We start from the raw sequence: 16,568 nt of genomic DNA on the forward strand, positions 1-16,568 counted from the left end.
TGTGTGACACGGGTGCGTCCTGAGCACTCACACGTGCACAATGGTCACAGAATGACAGGTGGCAACAGTGTCATGGTAGGCAGTGGCTCGGGAGAGGTGGAAACTTCTGCAGAGTTGAGATCACTGAATGTGGGTCAAGTGTTCCCATAGGTCCCATGGCAGAGCTCGTCGGGCTCCTGAAAGACACCAGGTGGGCCTGGACAGTACTTCCCTGAGTTTGTGAGTCACTGTGGCTCCACTCCCGTGTGTGTGTGTCTTCGTAATGACCAGCATGAGGACACACACTCCTAGGTGTGAAAACACCTTGAACTCCTGCAAGAATTCTGTTATATCTGCATGGTATAAAATCATCATCAAGAAGGAAAATGCTCCAGAGTTAATTTAGAATACCCAAATAGGTTCTTTTAAACATCATTAGGGTACAGCAGTAACTCAAGTGCATTTATTGGGTTCATGTGGCAAGCCAGGTCTAATGGAACTGAGGGTTAAATACAGCAAGGGGTGTGTCATCAAGGTCCCCTTAGCCCCTCAGGGATTCTCAGCCCTACTCAAATAAAGCATATAATTCAGATGGTTTTGTCTCACAGCATTCACTGAAATGTTTGGGGAAAGCTAAAAAGAATGCAGTAATGTTGTATCTATCTTCATATTTAATTAAAAAGAGAGCTAACAGCACTTCCAAGAGGGAGGTCATTCCTTGTTCAGCACAAGATTTCTCTGTGCAAAGCTATTTTGAGAATGGGCAATAAAACAATTCTTCACATAAACACTTACAAAAGCTACCATTTCAGAAATGCTACTGATGCTTTAGCTAATAACTCCAAAGATGAGGTACAAATGACAATCCCACAGCTGGAGGCAGCCATAAGAAAATCAACAGTATCACCTACTGTCAAAGTCCAATCAATCCTCCATCTTCCTCTTCTCTCATTGTGCCTGGAGGCCTCAATTGCCTTCAACAGAATTGTATGATAGGAAATGGTTTATAGGAAGAAGAGTTGTATGCAATACCTGGAATAAAAGACCTCAAAGTTCAAGAAATGATATCATCATTTTCTTCTGCACAGTAACTATATGAACAGCAGAGGAAGAAAGAAGGAAGATATCCTACAAAAAACCAACAGTGATTACTACAAGATGTTAGCGGATTTAAAGTAAGAACCTTACACGGTTATACACATTTAAAGTGAACCATACGAAGGTGAGCCCTGGGCAGATGGCTTGGTTTCCAGCCCAGTGAGTGCATATTTGGCTCTCTGGGCAGGATGAGACATTCAGCTCTGCCTGTGTGTACATACTGAATCTTCAAATGCACCTTCAGCTTTTCCTTCTTGGAAAAACAATTACAAACTAGGCCTTAAAATATCCAACAGTTCTAACATTTACCACATCGCATTGCCTGGGCCTGCCTTAAAACCCACCCACAATTTCATTTTCAATTAGCAGCTCCTCGAAAGGCAGTAATGAAAGCAGTTGCTAAAGAGCATTCAGATGTCACTGAAAGACTGCAAACCCAAACTGTAAATAGCACATTGTGAGTCGCCTGTCACCACCATCAACTCCCACGGGAATCTCGCAACACGTGGCTATCACCACCATCTGCTCAGCTCCCCACCGAAACCACTGCAAACCACGCAGCCACCCACCCACTCCCGCCTCCCACTCAATACCTGTCATGTACAGACTTGTGTGGAGATGGGACGGCTTTAAGTGGAGATTAGAATGCAGAACACATGGAGGCTTATTTCACCTTTTGAAGCTAAGATCTGGCCACATGCAGACAACATTGTATCTTCAGAAGAGGGAAAAGTATACATTAACACAGAAAGGCAGTTTTACTATAAAGAAAGAAATGGAGGCTGTCTACCCTCATCAACTATCAGAAGGGTAGTGCCTAAGTCCTATAAAGAGAAAAACATGCTGTGTCACCCTTCGATCACCAGTTTTATAAGAATTCCCAACAGGTCCAATGGAGCACCATTTCTGTCAACACCCATGTTACTCTTCTAACAATATATAGAGTATTTACGGCCCTTAACAAAGTTCCACGCACACATACGTATAACAAATTCTTACTGTGGGATTAAAGAAGCCCACTGTTTTATGAAACAATTTCCATAGGTTTCAGGATCACTCAAGCTAAGTTACTTCCCATTCTTTCAACTGCAGTTCCTTTTCCAATTCAACCTATTTTCTTTCTATGGGTTTTATTTTATGAGGTTGGTAGTCAATGTGCTATGTCCTTTTTAGTTGATTTTTACTAAATTTTAATTAAGAGTTATATATGTCACTTAGGATAAAATTTATTACTGGCCACTTCACTTCAAACATCTGTCTCACTGAAGTCAAGTGATATTTATGCTCCCTCTTAGCAACATGCTAAGAGGACTTCCCTGATGGCTCAGACAGTAAAGAATCTGCCTGCAATGAAGAAGACCCAGGTTCGATCCCTAAGTTGGGAATAGTCCCTGAAGAAGTGAATGGCTACCCACTCCAGTATTCTTGCTTGGAGAATTTCATGGACAGAGGAGCCTGGTGAGCTACAGTCCGCGGGGTCGCAAAGAGTCAGACACGACTAAGTGACTAACACTTTACCAACATGCAGAGCTGATGAGACTATATCCCAGACAACAATAGGAGTCAAAAGACACAAAATAAAAATCTGAGAACTCACAGAATAAACTCACTGCTTCTAAATGCCCAAGAGAAAAAAAAAAAAAACCTTCATAAAGTTTGTTGTTATAATAGTCCGACGTTCCTAAATACCAAACAAATACCTCCAATATAAAATACAACTAATTCTGAAAAGACAGCCTGAGTTGGAGACTCCCCAAAAACCAGATGTTAAAAACTGGCATCTTATCCTTATTTCAAGTCAATCAAGATTCCAAAAGCAATTACAAGCCAGTCTCCTCCCCACTCTTACTCTCAGTCTTTTCTTATATGTTTTTATTCTCATTTCTGTAGTTTGGGCAAAGGGAAAACAGTTATGTGCAACTTAAACACATTCAAGGTAAAAATGAATTTTCTTTAATATCTACTTTTGTAACCTTCACATGACTATACTTTTTAAAAAGCAAATGAAATCCCACTTAACACGCTAAACTTGAAACTCCGAAGCATGAAGTAAAAATGATTTAACTGCAGCTCACATTTCTTGATACCAGCTCAATATACCTTCAGTCATTTAACTATTATAACAAATGTATTTATGAAAGCACACCTAGCAAAGGTCGTGTCTTTTCATTACTAAAGTATAATACCTAATTACATTAGTGTTTCAAATGCTCTGATTTCCAGAACCCTGTAGGCCCTAGAGTCAAGCTGGATAAATACCTGTGTGATTTCAGCTTGGATTTCCACCCAGAACTAATCAGCAGGTCTTCAGCAATGTGACTTGAACTGGATCTGTTTAATCAAAGCTTTCCATTATAAATCCTCCTTTGCAAGTGAATTTCTGCTAGTAACAAATGTCATGTCACCAAGGAGTCTCCCGACAATCTGAGTTCACTGAGATAAAGGATCCACCTGTAGCAGTAAATGCTCTCAAAGGTGAACAGTGTGGGCAAGACCTATTGCTTCATCAGGTGGGTACAAGCTCAGCTGGTGGCCTGAGTCTCCTGGGCCCTGGACCAACACAACCACTTACTCCAGAGAAGGCGAACATGCAATGCCAATACACAAGGCAGACACAGCCACCACGTGAAGCTCCAATTCTAAAGACCTGGCACTGAGATCAGTCCCTTCTCTTCCTAGAAATCAGTATACATCTACAGTGGTATCTGCAATGTCAGCTATTAATCCTCTACCAAGTTTGACTCCACCATAACAGATTTTCAAAGAAAGGAGAAAATTTTCGTTCCTTACAAGCCAAACCTACCCAGATCAACCTGTATAAAGATATATAAACCATGTAAGACATTCCCACACAAGTCATTCTCACCAGCAATGTTAGAGCCTAACTGCCGGGACTCCTGAAATATTCCCAAATCTCTTTCTTTTTCTCCCAAAGTGTTCACCTACTGCTAGAAGCAATCTCAGTAGGTTGCTTCTCTCTGGGAAATTCTGTCCTTAGATGAATCACTTTTGGGAACTTAAAATTCAATTAGGAGGGAGACTCTGGGATTTATTTTGGTGATCCATCCTGGTATCTGTTTGTTAGGAAAGTTCATATAATCTAAAAATTCCTCCTAGTTGATTTAGGCCTATTTCCTCTGCTTCAGTTCATACTAGAGAGAGAGAGGACAGACTAATGGACTAAATGGAGATTTAGAAATATTCACTCAGAGCCAAATATGAGAGTTCTCTGAACCCTTATCAACTTTTCCCTATCGCTTCTCTATTTTTAAAACCCCCTGGCTCTCAGTGTTTTCAACGACAAAGTATTAAAATTTTAAAGCATCCCCTGTGGTCTGGAAGTCAGACATACTGAAAGAAAACTAAACTCAGAGCCCTTAGAGGAGTTAAGTTTTCCCAAAGATTAATTAGCTTCTGCAAAACTTAGGGCTTGGGTAGAAAGTCTGGCAGCCCGTGCTTTCCTGGTGTTCTTTGGTAGTTTCCCAATTAACAGAGTAAAGATTCTTATGCAGAGGACCTAACAACCTCTGTTTTGATTTTCCCACTCCTAAGTCAAATTGGGGGAGGGGGGACCTACCATACCCTTATTAGTAAGAGCCAAAACTTTGCAATATAATGTCTGAGTACTCACATCGTAAGCAAATAATTCTGCATAGGATAAACATAAGCACAGGGAGATGAGAAAGACATGCACTCTTGTGTGTAATGGTTAACTTGTCCCTTCCTTCACTTTTTAAAACCCTTTTGTAAAGTTTTCAAATTTGCCATATAAAAAAGTGGAACCCTTTTATAAGACAGCTGCTAGTTCAGTATCTTCTAAGTCACTATGTATTTATATTTAAAAACATAACCCAACAGGTAAGTTCCACGGGGGTAGCTAAGTGCTAGTTAAAAACACTTTATTTTAACAGTTTGGAAAAGTTTCATGAGAAGTGAGGTTTTATAATCAGGCAAGAGAAGGAAAAGGGGGTTTAATTTCAGAACTACACATCTCTCTTAAAAAAAGTATGTACTTGCATTCTCACAGTAAAAAGATTAGTTGCCTTCAATGAAGTTTCAGGAAAAAAAAAAAAACACACACACCTTCTATTTTCTCTGCACTGAGGAGTAACATCTTCCCACAGTTACGGAAAGCTGCACGTTAAGTCCCTTGCTTGCTGCTGCTGCTGCTAAGTCGCTTCAGTCGTGTCCGACTCTGTGTGACCCCATAGACGGCAAGCCACCAGGCTCCCCGTCCCTGGGATTCTCCAGGCAAGAACACTGGAGTGGGTTGCCATTTCCTTCTCCAATGCACAAAAGTGAAAAGTGAAAGCAAAGTCGCTCAGTCGTGTCTGACTCTTAGCAACCCCATGGACTGCAGCCTACCAGGCTCCTCCGTCCATGGGATTTTCTAGGCAAGAGAACTGGAGTGGGGTGCCATTGCCTTCTCCGAAGTCCCTTGCTTAGGGAGTACCAATTCCTAGTTTCAAATCTAATCCACTGTCACCAAGTCAAAACTAAAGAATAAATTCTTACCTCCTGCTGCTCTCTTTCATCTATGGCTCTTGCAATTTTATCACTCTCTCAATGAGAGGCACTGAATAACAATCCATTAATTTAGAAATTCTCCTCAAGGCCCACTTCTGTCTCAAGGTCCCCTCGTAGCTAAAACAGTTAAGATTCAGCTACTTTATCTGAAAAGAGGCAAAGACGGGGTGGTGGAAGTAACTGTGATGTGTACAGACATCTGGCATGGTAGGAAAGCAGTCTCAGACATCCTTACCACAAGTTGTGGAACATCTACTGTAACCATTAAACACATCTGTGTGTCACCTTTTACCAAGGATCACACAACGGACAGCCCTTACCTGGGGTGACATACCAGGAATGCATCTCATTCTCTCCCCTTAATGTTTTCACAGATCCAACCAGTTACAGACTTCAAAATTAAATTACTTTCAAGCCTACGATGATATTCCATTACAGATTTCAGCAACACTATATATTCAGTATCTCTGTGTTATTCAAAAACTTAGATCATGGGACCGAGAAAACTTCTAGTCTAAAACTCTCATTTTACAGATGGGCAGCAACAGACAGTGCTTTGCTCAGGGCTTCATAATAGCACATCTGATGCTAGGAATATTATAAATAAAAGCATTACAGTTTTACCTCAATTATCAACTTTGGTTTCCCTTCCTACTTAAAAAAAAATTTAAATTGGATAGTATACTTTGGCATCAACACTGAAGATAAGAAAACACCACTTGTTTTTAAAATTCTTTCACAGGCCCCAAATACAATTCATTCTTTTCTTCTCTGTGATTCATAAAAAGTGAGTCAGACTAATTGCTTTCCAAATATTTTCCCTGAAACAAGGATAGCTTTGATTTCAAACACCATTAGTACCAAAAGATTGATCATTAAGACCAAAAAGCTACTCGAATTTGAGACAGATGAGTCCTAGCCTTCTTGTAGGATCACAGACTCTTTCAACTAGAGGACAAAGTAGAAAGAAGAATTTTGAGAAAGGAGAACAGAAAAGTCAGATCAAGCTTGGGAGTAAGAGAGTCAAGGATAAGGAACCACAGCTCTGGGGAGGCTCAGAATTAAACTGATCTCTTGCCTGAAAGGCCTCCCACCCTGTGGGAGGGAGGCCCTCCCAGAGAGGCAGCGGTCACAGGGCAATCTCTGGACATTGGAAAACCCACTTTTTCCACATAGCTCACAGGGAGAGGCTTGGTCTGCGAGTCACAAATACCAGAGGCACATTATCTTTTACATAACCTAGACCTCACCCCACTTTCTGACCAAAAAATATATATATATATGTATATATATATTAATCTTCATCCAAATTTTCTATGCTGTGTTTGGGAGTTTATCCTATTTTCTTCTTGAGCTTTCACAGGCCATTTCTATAACCACAATCCCTCCCTCTGACCAAACCAACCCATGAACTTTCTAAAAATACTTGTAGATTCCCTGCACCCCATGACCTGGAGTCCTTATATCAACCACAGGAAGCACAATATACAATAAAAACAGAGCAGGGCAGAGAAATCTAGGTCTAAACCCTGGCTCTGTCCCTCACAGCTAAGTGGCCTCAGACAAGTCACTTTATTTCTTTAAGCCCCAGTTTTCCCATCTGTAAAGTAACCATAATATCATATCATCTCCTCACCAGGGTTGTTGTGAAAATTATAGATCATACTACAGAAACTCCTTTACCGAGTGATAACTGTGCTATGTATTAGACAAATGTTAGTAATTACTTTTATAACTCCAATCTGGCAATTTATTTGACGACAAAGAAAAACTGCCAAATGTGTGAGAATCAGGGACACTTTCCTGAGATCCTCCTGAGTCCATGCTGAAATCCATCGCTCCATGTATTTTCTCAGAAGTTTACTCATCAAGTTCAACTCTGACACCAAACTGCTCACTAAATCTTTTAGAGATTTTCATTTTTCCAAACTTCTGACTAAAATTCATCACCAGAAAAATGTTCTTGATTCTTTATAAGAATGATTTTCAAACTGGCTTGACCATTATCAAATAGGAAATTTCTAAGACTACAAACTTCTGTGCCAAAGTGTACAGTGATTCTGATTCCTCGGGTTCTAGGGTGAAGCCAGGAAGATGTTTAATAAGGCTCATGATATGATTCTAATCATCTGTGAAGTTTTAGAACCCCTGATTTGTATGATCCTAGATCTTCTCACTCTGCAGAGAAACATCTGCAAACTAGAAATTACCTGTTCAGCTTCTAATTAGCAGCACCTGCTCTGTGAACCACATTCCCTTCCTCTGCTTCCTTCAAGAGACAGTCAGTCTCACCCGTTGGTCCCTCCAAAAACAAACAAAACACACCCAGGACACAGGTAACTCGGCAGGTGCTAAAGCCTCTGGATTTGTGCTGAAAAAGCTGCTATAAACAGCTTCGCTTCTCATTATTAATCTATCTCATGTGGGGATTTCCACAGGCAGAAGGGTTCCCCAAATGCCAAGAGCTGAATTTTCTTGTGGACCATTGAAACCTAATTATTAAACAGCCCAGGAAGCTCTACCACCAGGCTGTCATACAAGCGGCAGATCACAAAGGCAATTCTGAATTATGGGCTGTGGAGGAAACCTAAAAAACCTCATTTCTTCACCACTGCTCTCCCATATGCCACAGTATTTGAGCTTCGCTAGAAAATACAAATCTCAGGCAGGGTCCCCTGCCTGAATACAGACAACCGTGTTTAGCACGTCAGGACCTTGATACACACAGTGCACAGGATCAGATCTGCCCGTTTCCTTTCCTCTACCCCAGACGATCTCTCCCTGCAAGCCAGTCTACCTGGACATCACCAAGACCTCCGTCGGTCTGCCTTCAATGCCAATAGCACGAGCATCAGTCTCTGCTACACAGAGCACATGTGACTGAAAGGGTACCGCGCTAAGTTTCAAAGTGCTTGGTTTTGGAATACTCTTTTAGAAGCAAACACACAGCTCTGCAGGGCAGCCCTCCAGCACCCACCAGGGATCTCCTCTCCACCTGTTAGGAAGAACCACAGACAAGTAGGCATCTGAGGAAGAGCAGCCACAGGACGGAACAAGCCCTAAGCGTTCTCACCTGTCTGAGCCCCTTCGGCATCTTCTTTCTCTTCCCGAGGTGCTGGCAGAGGTTGCGGTCATTTTCTCGGTCTGAGCTGTAGTGGTGCGGGTGGCTGAGTCGGCTCTTCTTGGAGTGAAAGGACAGGCCGTTGGTAAGTGCTTCTCGTTTCTTCTTGGTCAGAGGGGTCTGGCGTTTCTCCACGCGTTCCTGAGGCTTAAGTGCTACATCTTTCTGTAGGAAAAAAGAGAGAGAAGGAAAGGGAAGTGGTGGTTACATAGGTAGCTAGCGTCACACCCAAAATAGAGGCTAAAAGGGGTTACTAGAAGGGAGCCCGGTAAAGGCAAGAAAGTGAGGTATGAGACTACCTGAAACTAAACCAAAATTTTCTGAATCCCTAATACCACAGATGTATCCTTTCTAATCTTGTTGGGGGGAATGCAGATGGGGAACTCAACAAAGCACAAAGTATCTGTCCATTAGAAGTGGTTTCACTGCTGCCTGGGAGAGCAGCTTTCCATTTGATTCTGCTCTGGGTCCAGCACACACTATTCCTCTAGCAGGCTTAATACACTTGCTTCTCAAAATAGTACACCAACTATGTTTCAGAAAAGGAGTACTAAGTGCATGCACTGAACATACCAGGAGGGCCAGGTGGAGGTGAGCCAGAGTGAAAGAAACTCAATTCACAAGATTAAAATATTTCCTTAGTGCATTATATTTTTACCCCAAGTTCCTCTTACCCCGAGTTCCTTAATTCCCATCTCCTTTGCAAAATATGTAACAACCATATCACCAAGATCAACAGTAACTCGTCATTTGTTCCTGGCTGTGGCCAGGGGAGGGGAGAGGGTGGGAAAAGGGTAATGGATTTTCTAGACTAGGGGACAGCACCTATAGGAACTACAGACAAGTGTTCCAAGTCACAGGACACAGGTGAGCTCTGTGCCTGCAGGCAGGTCAGGGCATCCTGAGATGCTGAAGACCTGGGTTCTGACGCTGACATTATTCACTACAAAACTCAGAGTAAGTCCCTGCAACTCTGAGCCCATTTTCCTCATGGGCTGATTGACACCTGTCAAAGTCCTTCAGAACCCTGAGAAATATACACATTAAGCAATAAAATAAAATGATTTGGTATTCAATCATTTGTTCATAAGTGAACATGTTCCTGGGGTTTCCCAGGTGGCTCAGCGGTAAAGAATTTGCCTGCCAATACAGGAGACACAGAAGACTTGGGTTCTATCCTTGGGTCAGGAAGATCCCCTGGAGGAGGAAATGGCAACCCACTCCAGTATTCTTGCCTAGGAAATTCCATGGACAGAGGACCTGGTGGGCCACAGTCCACGGGGTTGCAAAGAGTCAGACACAACTGAGTGACTAAGCACGCACAGACGGATGTGTTCCTCCTTACACTGAAAATGTTCCTTCCTGGAGCCTCATCTGCACACAATTTCTCGGTTTCTATGATCCTAAACATACATTTAAAAATACAGTAAGACCAAAACAAAAATTCCCCTTCATCCCTTTCTCATTCTCAAAATACCACTCTCTCTTTCCTTCACAGCCAGCATTCTTGGGGGCAGTTATCTCTTCTACATCTTTCCAATATCTCCACACTCCCGAACTAACACACACAGTGCTCCTTGATGTCTTCCCCAGTTTAGCCATGGCCAAATTTGGGGACCTTGGACTTTTAACATCTGCTTTGCCTAAACCTCAAAAGCCCACTCTTCCATATTCCTCCCTTTTCTAGTTGAAGGACACCCCACCTCCCAATGTTGCCAGTTAAAGGAGAACATTTGGTGATGCAAAGCAATGTTCTCAGGGTTCCACTCATTCAACAAATATTTTTTGTGCACCCTTTATATGCCAAGTACAAACTCGGCACTATCCTACAGGTGCTGAGAAAACAACTGTGTGGGGCAAAAAGACCCCAACCTCATGGAATTTAGAAATTAGGGAACAAATAATCAAATCACTAATCAAATCACACAAACAGGTAATTGCAAACTAAGCTGTTTTAAAAGAAAGATCACAGGGGAAGTGGTCTGTCTGGAGGAGGGGTGCCATGGCTCAGGAGATGACTGGCACTTGACCTAGATCTGAAAGTCTGGGCACAGAGAACAGCTTGTGCAAAGGCCCTGAGGCAGCTGGTAGCATGATTCTCTGAAAGAATGAGGTCAGGTACTAAGCATCAGTAACCCCAGTGCTTCACTTAGAGAACCTGGCAAATAACAGATGGTCAAATTAATGCTTGCTAAATAAGCAAGACCACTAGCTAATGTATCCAAATCTATAAACTACAACAGTGATTTAAATACTATCTTTATAAGCTGCCTCTGACACAGAGTGAGTGAAGCAAGGCAGGAACACTGACAGGAACAGAAAACCAAGGAACCTGGATAAGCAGGCACTGGTGGCACACAAAAAGGATCACAGAAAACAGCAGGAAGTCCCAGAGATGGGGAAGGGCGTAATCTTTGGGGCAAGATGATATCTAACACTGGGACTTCCCTGGTGGCACGGTGGATAAGAATCCATCTGCCAATGCAGGAGACAGGTGTTCGATCCCTGGCTCAGGAAGATTCCACCTGCGGCAGAGCAACTAAGCCCGTGGGCCAAAGCTACTACAGCTCACAAACCAAGGGCCTGTGCTCTGCAACAAGGGAAGCCCTGCAACAAGAAGCCCGCACACTGGAAGGCTGAGTAAGCCCCTGCCTGCCGCCAACTAGAGAAAGCCAGTGCAAAGTGATGAAGACCCAGCATAGCCAAAAATAAACAAAATTTCCATAAAAATATCAAAGACAACAATCTTCTAAGGCAAATGAGTGGTTTCTGGTTTAACTTCCAGCTGCTACCACTGCAGATGGTTTACCCTCTACCATTGGAGAGGCAACTCTCCCAAGACAATAAGAATGTGGTGAGGAGGTGTTCAGGGGACAGGCTGAGATTGAAGTAAGTGCACGAAGCCATTGATCCCAGTCTCAGAGCTTTGCACACAACACATAACACATGGCAAATATTCAGTAAATGTCCACTATGCTGTCCAGGGTCTACTACCACAACCAGCTATGTCAGACATCTGCTCAGTATTTGGCCTCACATTTAGCCAATTTGGGGCTTTCCCAGGTGACGCTAATGGTAAGGAACCTGCCTGCCAATGCAGGAGACATTAGAGACACCGGTTTGATCCCTGAGTTGGGAAGATCCCCTGGAGAAGGAAATGGCAACCCACTCCAGTATTCCTGACTGGAGAATCCCATGGACAGAGGAGCCTGGCAGGCTAAACAGACCATGGGGTCGCAAAGAGTAGGACAGGACTGAAGCAACTTACCACTCATGTAACCAACTTAGTCAGCTCTCATGAAAAAACGCTCAGTTATAATGGCAACACTAGCAGAAGCAGGCAGGTGAGTCCCACCATGAACTGCTTCTATATAATATGATTAAATTGCACCACTTCTAAAGGTAATACATAAGCTCCCACAGGCTGAAAAAAAAAATGCCTTTCTCTGTCACACAGTCCACCTACTGCCCTACATCATATGGATGTGGAGTATCGGATTAATAAACAAATGATATTTAATAATGTATCAGCCGTGCTTTTTTTGAAAAAATTATGCCATTCTCTTTGGAAATGAAATCTTTCTTCATACTGAAGGTGCTCCAAAGTATACTGAAAATTATGTGCAATTCCATACAAATGTGAATTAATATTTATGAGAGTATAGTATAATTTTTTTCTAAATCCATTTTATTTTCATGCAGCATATTAATCAAGGCATTCTCACTGCACCATAGAATAGCTGCACAGAGCAAATGGACCCCATGCCGTGACATTAGCTTGTAAGAGACCTGCTGAAGTCCTAGCAGCAGCAGTACAATCATCTCAGCTCCAATTAATATTGAAATTTTAAACTATGCAGGCTGTGTGAGGGGGAGAGGGAAAGAAAGAGAGCTTCAAGATGTATACAGAGGTGGTAGCTTAAGAAGTAAAGAAAATATGAACCACTTTTTAACTTAATTTTTACTGGAGTATAGTTGCTGTACTGCAGAAGAAATGAAGTCTTTTAAAAAGTTTTTATTATGTAAGAGGTTTTAAAAGGTTATCTTTAGAGAGCATCTTTACTGTTTCAAAGATTAAGGTTTACTTATAAGTTACTACATAGACACTTTGGAACAGTTCCTGAAAAGAAACAGGCTGCTATTTATTTATTTCCTCTACAAACCTATCCTGACTCTTTGCTATGTATGAAGTAAAATAATCACTTAACATCTCAATGGCTATCTTGGGGGTGAAATGAAAACAAAAACTGTCCATTTTAAGCAATGAGACTCAAAGACAAATAGATTATAAACTACTCACCTTTTAACATTCTAAAGAGTTGAACACATGGTTACATACATGTGTATGTGTGCATACATCCTTCCACCAACAAATTATCAGTAACTAATTTAAGTGTTCCCTTAAAGAAACTTGGGCAGCCTATAAAGCACTGCTTCAATATAAAAAGACAGATTGTCTGGTGTATAAAATAACTTTTTAGGATCGACGAACGGCAATTTTCAAAGGCCTGTTGAGCCATTAGTCTACCATGGTTCCCAAAGAAAATTAATGTCTATCAGAAATATCTACAGTGGCTTTTTAAAATAAGATGACTATGCCTCATACTCAGCAAGGGGAAGCATTCAGCAGATTAACAGAGGAGGAGGACAGAAGGAAAACGAAAAGATCTAGGGGAAATGCTTTAAGGCATTCATCCGATAATCTCAGAAGACAGAGAAGCCTGGCAGGTTACAAAGGGTCACAAAGACTCGGACACGACGGATGCAACCGAGTAAACACACACAAGAAGAAGCAAGAATGCCAGCCAGCCAACAGAAGGCTAGGCTGTGAGGTAGAAAGATTTACACACACTTGCTGGCAATAGAGGGGGTAAGTGCACAAGCTATGTACAACAGACAGGAAGAGGTTTCGTGAACAGTTGAAATTATGTGATTTTTAGGTCACTGGTGATGGAGGGCAGGGTCACAGCAGTGCATATGCTGAGAGGCAGGCTCAGAGACCGACTAATAGTGGCAATTTCCTTCGACACCCAGCCTTTCTTCTTGGTGATGGAAAGGTGATCTTGCTCTTGACTTTCCCTTCTCCCAAATTACAACCTTCCACCAAAGGCTTCCTCTGCCACTCTTGAATTTCAAAATGAGATGGTTTGGTGTTGTGCAAACTAAGGGAGAGCGAAAAATTGCAGACGGAACACTGTGCAGGCTGCAGGGCTCCATTTGCTGATTACAGATGAAGCCAGAGGAAACAGAAAATAACGGCACAATTTGCCTATCGTGCATGAAATAGATCTTAGAAAGAGAGCCTCTCTGATTTTCCCAACCTAAACTGAGGGCCGCCCATCACTTACAAATATGAGTGCTTGTATGTGCCCAAATGTACGTACACGTGTAAGAGGGGTGCAATCTGAGCAGAACCTCTTCAATTAGTTACTTGACCTTGGGGACTTGCAAAGAAAATAACAGAGAAGCCAGGAGAAAAAGAAAACACACTTTCTCTGTCACCATCTTATTGGCTGGCTGTGTGCCGTCATTTTAGTCTGTTAAGTCCTTTGTTTATTATATTGCATTTGTACTTGCTTTTGAATGGCTTTACAAACACTGATTCCATCACTTAAGTGCAAAAAAAAAAAAAAGAGTTTGCAGTGAAAATTAAAGAAACAAGACATAACAGCCCTTTTAAAATTCATGTCTACATGGATATGTTCATACTGGGCCCCCACTTTGGACTTCCGAACAAATGGGACTTACAAACCTACTTTTAGGGCCTAAACTTCTGTAGTAAATAACCAAAGCAGACACTATAGGAATTTACAAAATAATCAATATGGCATTCAAAAAAATAACCTCTCATGTTCATCACTTTTTTTGTTTGTTTTTAATTAATTTATTTAAATTGGAGGCTAATTACTTTACAATATTGTAGTGGTTCTTGGCATATATTGACATGAAGCAGCCATGGGTGTACATGTGTCTCCCTATCCTGAATCCCTCTCCCACCTCCCTCCCCATCCCATTCTTCAGGCTTGTCCCAGTGCACTGACCCTGAGTGCTCTGTTTCATGCATCAAACCTGGACTGGTCATCTATTTCACATATGGTAATATACACGCTTCAAAGCTATTCTCTCAAATAATCCCACCCTCACCTTCTTGCACAGAGTCCAAAAGTCTGTTCTTTATATCTGTGTCTCTTTTGCTGTCTCTCATACAGAGTTATCGTTACCATCTTTCTAAATTTCATATATATGCACTAATATACTATATTGGTGCTTTTCTTTCTGACTTACATCACTCTGTATAATAGGCTTCAGTTTCATCTACCTCATTAGAACTGTTTCAAATGCATTCTTTTTAATAGCTGAGTAATATTTCATTGTGTGTATGTACCACAGCTTTCTTATCCATTCATCTGCTGATGGACATCTAGGTTGCGTCCATGTCCTAGCTATTGTAAACAGTGCGGCAACGAACAATGGGGTACACGTGTCTCTCTCAATTCTGGTTTCCTCGGTGTGTATGCTCAGCAGCAGGGCTGCTGGATTGTATGGCAGTTCTATTTCCAGTGCTTTAAGGAAATCTCCACACTGTTCTCCATAGTGGCTGTACTAGTTTGCCTTCCCACCAACAGTGTAAGAGGGTTCCTTTTTCTCCACACCCTCTCTAGCATTTATTGTTTATAGACTTTTTGATAGCAGCCATTCTGACTGGTGTAAGATGGTACCTCATTGTGGTTTGGACTTGCATTTCACTGATAATGAGTGATGTTGAGCATCTTTTCATGTATTTGTTCAGTTCAGTTCAATCACTCAGTAGTGTCCGACTCTCTGCGACCTCATGAATCTCAGCACGCCAGGCCTCCCTGTCCATCACCAACTCCCGGAGTTCACTCAAACTCATGTCCATGGAGTCGGTGATGCCATCTAGCCATCTCATCTTCTGTCCTCCACTTCTCTTCCCACCCCTAATCCCTCCCAGCATCTTTTCCAAGGAGTCAACTCTTTGCATGAGGTGGCCAAAGTATTGGAGTTTCAGCTTCAGCATCAGTCCTTCCAATGAACACCCAGGACTGATCTCCTTTAGGATGGAGTGGTTGGATCTCCTTGCAGTCCAAGGGACTCACAAAAGTCTTCTCCAACACCACAGTTCAAAAGCATCAATTCTTTGGCACTCAGCTTTCTTCATAGTCCAACTCTCACATCTATACATGACCACTGGAAAAAACCATAGCCTTGACTAGACGGACTTTTGTTGGCAAAGTAATGTCTCTGCTTTTTAATATGCTATCTAGGCAGATTCATGTTGATTGATATATGGCAAAACCAATACAATATTGTAAAGTTAAAAAATAAAATAAAATAAAATAATATGCTATCTAGGTTGGTTGTAACTTTCCTTCCAAGGAGTAAGCATCTTTTAATTTCATGGCTGCAATCACCATCTGAAGTGATTTTGGAGCCCAAAAAAATAAAGTCTGACACTGTTTCCACTGTTTCCCCATCTATTTCCCATGAAGTGATGGGACCAGATGCCATGATCTTCATTTTCTGAATGTTGAGCTTTAAGCCAACTTTTTCACTCTACACTTTCACTTTCATCAAGAGGCTTTTGAGTTCCTCTTCACTTTCACCATAAGGGTGGTGTCATCTGCATATCTGAGGTTATTGATATTTCTCCCGGCAATCTTGATTCCAGCTTGTGCTTCTTCCAGCCCAACGTTTCTCATGATGTACCCTGCATAGAAGTTAAATAAGCAGGGTGACAACAGACATACTCCTTTTCCTATTTGGAACCAGTCTGTTGTTCCATGTCCAGTTCTAACTGTTGCTTCCTGACCTGCATATAGGT

General features: G+C 41.8%; 1 protein-coding gene across 1 annotated transcript in view; it reads right to left on the minus strand.

The window, feature by feature from the left end:
- AUTS2 (autism susceptibility candidate 2) overlaps window positions 1-16,568 on the minus strand; it is a 1,223,225-nt gene that overhangs the window by 918,046 nt on the left and 288,611 nt on the right. The window contains exon 3 of the mRNA XM_010854341.1: window positions 8,678-8,890. Coding sequence (XP_010852643.1) covers window positions 8,678-8,890 — 213 coding nt within the window. The remainder of the gene's footprint in view (window positions 1-8,677; window positions 8,891-16,568) is intronic.

This window comes from Bison bison, unplaced genomic scaffold (assembly GCF_000754665.1).
Source record: "Bison bison bison isolate TAMUID 2011002044 unplaced genomic scaffold, Bison_UMD1.0 scf7180017864340, whole genome shotgun sequence".
Lineage (NCBI taxonomy): Eukaryota > Metazoa > Chordata > Mammalia > Artiodactyla > Bovidae > Bison > Bison bison.